The following is a 10,367-nucleotide window of genomic DNA, read 5'->3' as shown; positions in this document are numbered from 1 at the left end:
GGTTTTCAAGATCTTGGAGGGGTTTTCAAGATCTTGGAGGGGTTTTCAAGATCTTGGAGGGGTTTTCAAGATCTTGGAGGGGTTTTCAAGATCTTTGGGGAGCGTTTCAAGATCTTGCGTTGCCGATGCAGTGGCTTTGGGTTGGAATTTAGCATTTGCTTTGGTATCCTCTGATGGCAAGAAGCTGTTCTTAGGCTTGCTCTAACAGCCCTGCAGCCCTGTCCCAGGCAAAACGTCCATCCTTGGCAGCTCCAGGAGCTAAATGAAAAGCAGCAGGTGTCTGAGGAGCTGCAGATGGCCTGCGCTGGAGGAAGCCTGGAGGGACAACTGCTGCCTGCGTCTCCTTGAGCAGAGGCTGGGAGCGATTTCCACGCTCAGCTGCGGGCTGGCCCCAGCGCCGGCTGCATCTGCTGCCCTCCAAATTGATTCCCCAGAAGTGACGCGGGAAGAAGCAAATCCCGTTCCACGGGGATTTGCTTTCCGGCTGGTGGGAATTGCGTGGGCAGTTGGGATGGAGTTGGGCTTGGCTGGAAGGTTCTAGGGCCATTTGCTCTGCTCTCCTCTTGGGCCGTGCTCCATGTTTGGGGCAACGTGAGCCACTCCGCAGCGTAGAAACATCCTCGTTTGGATGCCCACCTTCCTCAAGACCTCCAAGTTGTCCCCTGTGGGGTGGGGCAGTAGGTGGGAGCTTTGAGTGAGGCGCGGTTGCCTCTTCTCAGTCCTCCTAGGTAGCCAAGACATGGACATAATCTCATTTTAAGTAACAAATAAAAGGGGCTGCGAGCAGGTGAGGCCCCGTGGTTCAGCGAGAAGGATAGGAAGACACCTGAGTCTATTCCGAAGCGCTCGGGAAGTCCGTGAGCAAAGGGGGACACGTGGAGATGTGGAAGAGCAGCTACCACCAGCTTTGCCTCAGGGCCTCTTCTGCTTGCTTCAAGTGGGCTGACTGCCTGGTCTAGTGGCTGTTTGTGGTCGGAGCTGCTTGTTAGAACCCGCGTCCGTCGGCGCGTTGCCCGCCTGGAAACACCCTCTGGATGGTGGCCGTGCTTGGGTGGACACCCTGAGGTTGGTGCTTTGTAACAGCTACGTGACTGGGAGCAGGACGAGCTTCTGGAGGCCCATACCATCATCTCCAGCTTCTGTCTCCATATCTCCCACCCACCAAAGACATTGCTGAGCCCGACCCGTGAAACCTTGTGGCCAGGACAAACGTGCTCAACTGCGTCCCGTTTCCCATGGATTTACCACGTTGGGACCAAAAACTGGTTGGGTTTCCTGTCCCCGTTGCCTCCGTGTGAAGGCTGCTCCAGAACCACTCTGCTCCGCTTAAAAAACACTACTTTGAGCCTAGAATGGCTAGAAATATTCATATATACTTAAATATCTCTCCTACCATCATAATATTTACTTCCTTCCATGTATTTAGAAGTGACAGGGACATTTCCCTGCCTTGGTTTTTATTTGGCTCAACACGCCAGTCTCGTTGGTCTTCTCCCCAAATCAGCCTGCGTTTCCTTTCCCCGGCTCCACAGATGGTTTCCGCACCTCCTCCAACTCAACTTCTTCTTTTTTTCCCCCCTCCTTTCTTGATTTTAATTTATTTTTGCGTGGCCAGAGCTCTACGGAACATCCTGGAGGAGATTTCGACGGAGCCTTGAATAAAAGCACGAAAACTTCCTTTCTCTCCGCTATAAATAACCCGGTCTGCTGTCTCCCACGGTTGTTTGCTCTTCCATGTCTGCCTTGCTTCGGCACAGCCGTCCTGCTGAAGTTACTGCCTCGGGGGAGTGTGTTTTTTATGCCCGTTTCTGGGGGTAAAAAAGTGCCAAGCGAGGGCGTTGGGCGCAGCCAACGACGTGGCCTTTGCCTCGCTCAACCTGCGCTGTTTTACTCCCTTATTCCCATCACTTAACATCATCCTTAACATTATCCCGCTCTTCTTGCGTGGAAACCGGAGCCGTGGGGTTACGAGCGCTTTAATCCGGATTCAGGACGGCAGCTACCGCCGAGCGATATCGCGGAGCGGGAGATGAGAGCCCGTCGCGGAGCGGCAAAGCCTGTGGAGAAGGACTCGTGTGAAGGTGGGCGCTGGGTGAGCGATGCCACCCGCTGTGGACCCTGCTGCTGGAGTTTGTTGTCCCCGAGGGCCACAGGAAGGACTTTGAGCTCTATGGAGGAGGCGGCGGCAGCGTTTTGTGGCTGCGGATAGCAGGAGACATCACAGAATCGCACAGAATCACAGAATCTTCAAGGGTGGAAGGGACCTCTGGAGATCATCTAGTCCAACCTTCCTGCTCAAGCAGGCACACCTAGAGCATGTGGCACAGGGCGGCATCCAGGTGGGTTTGGGAGACCTCCGGAGAAGGAGACTCCACAGCCTCCCTGGGCAGCCTGTTCCAGGGCTCTGTCACCTTCACAGTGAAGAAGTTCCTCCTCACCTGGAGATGGAACCTCCTGTATTTCAGCTTGCACCCATTACCCCTTGTCCTGTCACTGGCCACCACTGAGAAGAGCTTGGCCCCTTCCTCCCTACATTCCCCCTTCATGAACTTGGACACGTTAATCAGACCCCTCTCAGCCTTCTCTTCTCCAAGCTGAACAGACCCAACTCACTGAGTGTCTCCTCATACGAGAGATGCTCCGGTCCCTTCATCATCTTCGTTGCCCTCCACTGGACCCTCTCGAGAAGCTCCACGTCCCTCTTATACTGGGGAGCCCAGAACTGCACCCAATACTCCAGGGGTGGCCTCACCAGAGCTGAGTAGTCACTGCAGAAGCCCTAAGCAACGGCGCTGAGAACTAACTACTCAACACAGGAACCTTCAGAGGGGTGATGGCGACTTTTCTAACGTCCAGCACTTGGAAGGGTGGTCGGCAGCCGTCAACGGGGAGCCACAACACTGCAGGTAGAGGAGAAGGGCTGCCGGGTCCCAAACGGACCTGGAAGATGGTCCACAGATCCCACACGGCCACGTTGCAGCCGTGGGGGCATCGGGGGACGTTGGGCTACGGGAGGTGGCCACCTCTTCCCCTGCGCGTGGGGCTGCCCGGCGGCGCCTGGGCCAGGTCCAGGCGAAGGGCTGCTTGGGCAGGGCTTTGCTGGGCTGCGCTCTTGCAATCCGGGGAGATAAGATGAGCTGATAACGGTCCCGTGGAGCAGGGGCCGGTGGGAAGGCGGCCGCTTCCCCGGCCCCGCGGCGAGCCCGAGCCAGGGAATTTGCCGCCCGCGCTCGGGAACAGGCTCCGACTTGGAAGCAGTGGAAAAAGTGACTCAGTCTCATTCTAAACCCGGCTCTGCGGGCAGCTCCGCGCCGGGACGCGGCACCGGGAGCGTCCCGCGCGCGCGGCCTCGGCTCGGGCCCCGCGCGGCTGCGGCCTCCCAACCCCAGCGCTTGGCACCCGTCCCACGTGGAGCGTTTTTTTTCGCTTCCCTTTGGCATTTAGCTTCCCAAGAAGAGCTTGGCTGAACTTTAGGCTTTATTCTCCTGTTTTCCCCCTTTCTCCCTCTCCTTTCGGAGGCTTTGGCCGCTGCGCTGGCGAGGGCGAAAGCGGCGGGTGGGCGGGCGCCGCCTTCCAACAATGCGGCCAAAGAGCGGCGGCCAAGGCGGCGGCCGGAGCGCGCGGAGAGGCGGATTCCGCGGGATTCCTGCCTTCCGCGGCGACCCCGCCGTGAAGCGGCTGTTTTGTGCTCCCGGGCGGCGCGCTCAATAGCGCCCTTGTCCGCGGCGCGCGGGCCGGAGCCCGGCCGGCCCCTCGGCCTTTCGGCTTTGCTGAGCCGGGCTTAACCTCGACTCCAGAGGCCGGGAGCTCGCGGGGAACCGCGGGAGCCTTGGGCCCTTTCCAGGGATGGAGGCTTCTGTGTGGGGCAGCCCGGAGCAGCCGGGACGTGTCCATGGGCTCCCACCTTCCCCATGGGCTCCCACCTTTTCCATGGGCTCCCACCATCACCTGAAGCAGCCGCCGGGGCTCCGAGGATGCCCATGGGCAGTGCCAGCCCCCAAACCTCACAGGCAGCAGCGGATCCTCCAGCAAAACCCATGGCAGGGCAGGTAGGGAACTGGTGCCTTCACCGTGTGCCCTATGGGGTACCAGGCAAAGCCTGTCCTAGCAACTTTGAGCTAGGACTGCCCGCCCGTCTGCGGGTGCCAGCACCCTGCAGCAGCTCGGGCATCCCAAATACAGCTCGATTTGCCCTCTATCCAGATTGAGGGAGGGCCCCCGGGTTGTTTTCCATTCTCGGCCGTGGATATCAGGATAATCCACAAGGAGCAACCAAGACTAAGAGCCTGTTGTAGAGCAAAGGGCCACCGGCGAGCGTAGTCCTCGTGCCTCTCGGGGACAGATGGGCCTTTGAGGGGGGACAAGTGGGGCCCTGGAGGACCTGGCCGAGCTGCAGGAGGAGCCCTGCCCGCCTGCAGCTGCCAAACGCTTGCCAAGTCCTGCCAGGGAGGCTTGCAAAGGGCCTGGAAAGCCGCTCCGAGGAAGGGCTGCGTCCCCGGCTGCTGCCCGTTGGCAAGGCTCTGGTGAAACAGACCCTTTAATATGTATTTATTTCATAGAATATTTCAAATATATATAAAATATTAAAATAGAGTCGGGAAGGTGCCACTGGGTGCTTCCCAAGGCGGGGATTTTGCCTCCGTGGCGGATCCCGAGGAGCCCGTCTGCTGGCGAGGGACCTTTGGCTCCCATTTCAGCAGGATTCCTCAAGAGGAGGAGGAGGAGGAGGAGGAAACACGCGCGGGGTCATCGGCAGGAATGTGCTGCCGCGCTTGGATTCCCTTCGAGGCAGCAGCTTCGCTCGCTCCGTGTTTGCTTATCTCTCGTGCCGCCCGGCTCCGGGGCTGGAAAACAAACCCCACGGAGCCATCTCCTCCGCGGGGCTGCGATAAGAGGCCGCCTGCATCCAGAAGGACTTTGGGAGCAGGGTCCCAAATTGCAAACGCGGCCAATTCCTTGCGTAATCTTGCCCCGAAAAGCGCTCATTTACCATTATCTCCAATAATAGGAGCACAAAGCAGCCTTTTTTTTTTTGTTTGGTTGGTTTTATTTTTGTCTTGAGCAACAGAAGAGGTGGGTGGAAAGCGGAGCCCTTGAGGGGAACGGCAGCGCTTTGCACTTCAGGCTGGTATTTGTTGTGTACATAGAAAATGGGAAAAAATTTAACGTGAAATCTAAAGATCCCGAATCATTAACTCTGCGGAGCCCCTGACAAACAGGGATTGAGGCAATATTGGAAAGAAATGGGGCTACCAGAGAAGAAATGACGCTAGAAGAAAGGCCAGGGCGCTCTGCTCGGCCCCAGACACCCCGGCGAGCAGAATAAGCTGGGCTTAATCTCCAAGGACTGCGCTAGGGACAACTGCGAGCGGGACGATCCCGAGGGAAGGGCCCTGCTTTGTGATCCTCTGTGAACAGGGATCTTTATGCAGCCGGAGAGGCTGCAGGGCCGGATTAACTGCTCGGATTATCCAGCCCCATCTTGCCAGGCTCCGGCTCCGCGACTGCTTGGAGCAGAGCGGAGCCTTTGGGTCATCTTGACCTGGTGACTTGCTCCGAATATCCCAGGGGAGGTCCGGGCACCTTCATGGGTTTCATACGTGTCCATATGATCCCGCTCATTGCCTTGTTGCAGAGCCTTCCCAAGCAGCCCGCGTGTCCTCACGGGTTGGAGGCAGCTGGACTAGTTCAGCTCTTCTTGAAACGAGTTGAGCTGGGGTTTTTTGTTGTTGTTTTTCTAAACGTTTTGGAGCTGTCACATCCCTGCTCAAATGAGCTGCCCCAAAACCAGCCGCCCGGGTTTTGTTTTTCCAAAGAGCCTCATTTTTCACCCGAGAGCGTCAACCCAAAGTCCATCATCTAGCTGATGGTTCCGCAGAATGGGAGAAGAACCGTCCTGAGCCGGGCCAGCTCCGGGCCCGCTGTCCTCGCTTGGACAACCGCACTTGGAAGGTGCCTGGGGCTGCTTTTTGGTAGATGTTCCTCAAGAGAAGAGGGGACGAGTCTCTCCTTGCCCTTGGCCTTCACCTCCACGGCTCCTTGCATCACACGCTTGAGGAGGAAGACTCTGCTTGAGGAGGAAGCCGGCGGCTGAAAGCACCGGGTCACAGGACAGCGACGACGTTGAGCGTGTGATCCTGCAATTAAAGGCTTTTCAGGAGGGCCCGGACAAGGAAGAAGTTATTCCAAGCGTAGCCTTTAATTGCACTTTTCCAGCACGCGTTAAGCACCTCAAGGGGTTTTATCCTTCCTGCAAAGCGGTGGCTTTGTCCTGCCTGCTCGTCACCCTGCTTGGGCCCAGCCCTGTCCTTCCTCCCCTCCTGCGGACGGATTAGGGGCTGATTTTATCCATGGGGACAGCGGCAGAGTCCGGTTCTTGGCAATGTCAGTTCTAAAACGCAGCCGACCCCGGTCTGATGCCTCCGTTTTTGGGGCTGGCGGATTTTTTTGTTCCATTTTATTGTTGCGAGAAGGGGCCCAGCTGCAAGCGGGCAGGAGGACACTCCGCATTTGTCCTCGTAGGGTGAGAAATGGGTGAGAAATGCCCACGAAAGGACACTTTAACCTCTGGCAGCGTGGCCAGAAGCGAGTTTGCAGCCGGAGCAGCGGGAAAGCGGCAGAGCCCGACCCAGGCACGCTCCCTGGAGCCCTCGGAGAGCCCACCGAGCACCCAAAAGCGCTCGGCGCCCGAGGCCTCTCCGGCGGGACCCGGTGCTGCCCGGCGCGCCTGGAAGCTGCTCCCGACTCCGGCGACAACCCGGGCCCCGTCTCGGCTTCCCGCCCGCTGCCCAGCTCGCTCTCTGGCCTCGGTGTTGCCGTTGCCTGCCCGGCCTTTCCAAGGAGAGGCGCTTTTCTTCGCACTGGAGTGCCGAGGGCGGCTTGGGTCTCTCGAGCACCGCGAGACGAGGCGCCCGGGAGCCTCTTGCCCCGCTCCTTTGAGAGCCAAGTGGGAGCAAAGGAAGCTCGGGGTCCTTGGGGGGCTTTTCTCCGCGAGCTTCGAGAATGGTCCTTCCCGCAGGGCCCCTTGATGGGGACGGGGCTCGCAGCGGAGCCTCCTCTCGGCTGCCCGGGCTGGACGTGCCCGCGCCGGCCTCCGCATCCGGAGCGGCCTCCGCTTGTGGGGCTGCAGGTGACAGTCAGCCCTGGGGAGCCCCGGGGCAGGACGGGGTGCGGGCCGGGCCCTTCGGGGTCACCCCTGTGCTTGTCCAGGAGGAGGGGGACACGGTGACAACCAGGGCGACAACCCGGCGGATGAAGAGCGAGGGAGTCGAGGTTCCGCTCGTGCTCCTACATCGCGTTCCACCTCTCTCAGACCCTTAGTTTGCCCTTCCTCAAGCAGCCGGGCAGCTCTCGCGTGTCCCGTTCCTCCTGAGAGCCCCCCGGGCTGCCAAGGGGTGAGGAGCACCCGGCTCTGGTGGGCACAAGGGGCGGCTTGTGAGCGAGCCCCGGTGTCCGGAGCGGAGAACCGAGGTCAGGCCGAGCAGCTTGAGGGACTTGGCTACGTGGTCACTGTCCCCTCCGTCCCTCTCCTGGCCTGGCCTTGACTTCCCTGAGCCAACGGAGCCCGTTGGGCAGCAGCAGATCCTTGGAAAGGCTGCGGCTTCTCGCCGGGCTCCTTACGCCTTTGGGGAGAGGCGCGTGCAGCGCGAGGACACATCTCAACGCGGTCGCCGTGCTGAGATGGAGACGTGGGTCCGTCCTGGCCAGGGCGCGGGGACGCTGCCCGGCGCGGGGTGTGGGCAGAACGGGTCCCAACGCGCTCCTCCTAAACGCGCCTTCTTCTCCGTCTCGTGTTTTCGGCAGATCTCGGAGGCCGGGAAGGACTCGCTGCCCTCGTGGCTGCACTGGAACGCCGAGAGCAGCTCGCTGGAGGGCCTGCCCCTGGACACGGACAAGGGCGTCCACTACATCGCGGTGACCACGCTGCAGGTCTCCCCCAACGGGAGCCACGTGCCGCAGGCCGCGAACGTCTTCTCCGTCGAGGTGCACCAGGAGGACCACAGCGAGCCGCAGTCCTTGCGGGTGGCTCTCCAAGACACGGGCGAGGCGGCGCTCTTCGTGTGCGGCTCGGAGGAGCCCGTCACCATCCTGACCGTCATTCTGGACGCCGACTTAACGAAGATGACGCCACAGCAGAGGATCGAGCTCTTGAGGAGAATGAGGAGCTTCTCGCAGGTGGAGCTGCACAACATGAAGCTGGTCCCCGTCGTGAATAACAGACTCTTCGACATGTCCGCATTCATGGCGGGACCGGGCAACGCCAAGAAGGTGGTGGAGAACGGGGCCTTGCTCTCCTGGAAGCTGGGCTGCTCCCTCAGCCAAAGCACCGTCCCCAACATCAGCAACGTGGAGGCGCCGGCCAAGGAGGGCACCATGTCCGCCCGCCTGGGCTACCCCGTGGTCGGCTGGCACATCGCGAACAAGAAGCCCCACGTGCCCAAGAGGATGCGGCGGCAGATCAACGCGACGCCCACGCCGCTCACCGCCGTGGGGCCGCCCACCACGGCGGCCCAGGAGCCGCCCGCCCGGATCGTGCCGACGCCGACGTCGCCGGCCATCGCGCCGCCCACGGAGACCACGGCGCCGCCGGTGCGGGAGCCCATCCCGCTGCCCAGGAAGCCCACGGTCACCATCCGAACGCGGGGCCCCATCGTGCAGACGCCCACGCTGGGGCCCATCCAGCCCACCAAGGTGGCGGAAGCCACGGGCACCGTCGCCGTGCCCGTGCGCCCCACCATGCCGGGCTTCGTGGAGCCCACGGCCGTGATGACCCCTCCGACCACCACCACCACCAAGCGGCCGCGCGTCTCCACGCTGAAGCCGGCCACGCCGGCCACCACCGACTCCTCCACGGCGGCCACGCGGAGGCCCACGCGGAGGCCCAAGACGCCGCGGCCCACCAAGCCCCCCGGCACCACGAGGTCCCCGCTCACCAAGCTGACGACGGCGGCGCCGCCGAGCCGCGCGCGCCCCACGCCCGGCGCCGTCCCGCGGCCCTGGGAGCCCAACGAGCCGCCCAAGCTCACCAACCACATCGACAGGGTGGACGCCTGGGAGGGCACCTACTTCGAGGTGAAAATACCCTCGGACACCTTCTACGACAAGGAGGACACCACCACGGACAAGCTGCAGCTGACGCTGAAGCTGAAGGAGCAGCAGATGCTGGAGGAGAACTCGTGGGTGCAGTTCAACAGCACCAGCCAGCTCATGTACGGCCTGCCCGACCGCGGCCACGTGGGCAAGCACGAGTACTTCATGTACGCCACCGACAAGGGCGGCCTCTTCGCCGTGGACGCCTTCGAGATCCACGTGCACAAGCGGCCGCACGGGGACAAGGCGCCGGCGAGGTTCCGGGCGCGCCTGGAGGGCGACGCCAGCGCCGTGGCCAACGACGTCCACAAGAAGATCGCGCTGGTGAAGAAGCTGGCGCTGGCCTTGGGCGACAGGAACAGCAGCACCATCACGCTGCAGGGCATCTCCAAGGGCTCCGTCGTGGTGGAGTGGACCAACAACACGCTGCCCCTGGAGCCCTGCCCGCGGGAGCAGATCCGGGCGCTGAGCCGGCGCATCGCCGACGACGCCGGCGGCCCCAGCGCGGCGCTCGCCGGCGCCCTGCAGCCCGACTTCAAGCCCTTGGACGTGGCGGTGGTGGGCGCCGGCAGCTGCCGCCACGTGCGCTTCGTCCCCGCCGCCAAGGACGCCCGGCCGCCCACGGCGGCGCCGCCCACCGCCGCGGCCGGCAAGGACCCGGAGAAGAGCAGCGAGGACGACGTCTACCTGCACACGGTGATCCCGGCCGTGGTGGTGGCCGCCATCCTCCTCGTGGCCGGCATCGTCGCCATGGTCTGCTACCGCAAGAAGCGCAAGGGCAAGCTCACCATCGAGGACCAGGCCACCTTCATCAAGAAGGGCGTGCCCATCATCTTCGCCGACGAGCTCGACGACTCCAAGCCGCCGCCCTCCTCCAGCATGCCGCTCATCCTGCAGGAGGAGAAGGCGCCGCTGCCGCCGCCCGAGTACCCGGCGGCGGGCGCGCCGGAGACGGCGCCGCTCAACCGCGACGCCGGCGGCGAGTACGCGCCGCTGCGCGACGAGGACCCCAACGCGCCGCCCTACCAGCCGCCGCCGCCCTTCGCCGCCCCCATGGAGGGCAAGGGCTCCCGCCCGAAGAACATGACCCCCTACCGCTCCCCGCCGCCCTACGTGCCCCCTTAATGAAGGGGGCGACGCTCCAGGGGCCGCCCCGGGGTGGGTCCCGGTGGGGAACGAGGGGGACGGGCAGCCCGGACGGGGGGTTTGGGGCAGGGGGATCGACAGCGACGACGACGACACTCGTTTTATTTTTGCCTAACAAGCTTTTCGGGTTT

At 62.2% G+C, this 10,367-nt stretch overlaps 1 protein-coding gene across 1 annotated transcript in view; it reads left to right on the top strand.

Moving 5' to 3' along the window:
* Positions 1–10,342, top strand: part of DAG1 (dystroglycan 1) — a 25,054-nt gene extending 14,712 nt beyond the window's left edge. The window contains exon 5 of the mRNA XM_026041525.1: positions 7,804–10,342. Coding sequence (XP_025897310.1) covers positions 7,804–10,215 — 2,412 coding nt within the window. The 3' untranslated portion in view covers positions 10,216–10,342. The remainder of the gene's footprint in view (positions 1–7,803) is intronic.
* Positions 10,343–10,367: the final 25 nt, after the last annotated feature.

Source organism: Nothoprocta perdicaria, unplaced genomic scaffold, assembly GCF_003342845.1.
Source record: "Nothoprocta perdicaria isolate Ctin4 unplaced genomic scaffold, notPer1 scaffold_287, whole genome shotgun sequence".
NCBI lineage: Eukaryota > Metazoa > Chordata > Aves > Tinamiformes > Tinamidae > Nothoprocta > Nothoprocta perdicaria.
This window is presented reverse-complemented; position numbering and strand designations above follow the sequence as displayed.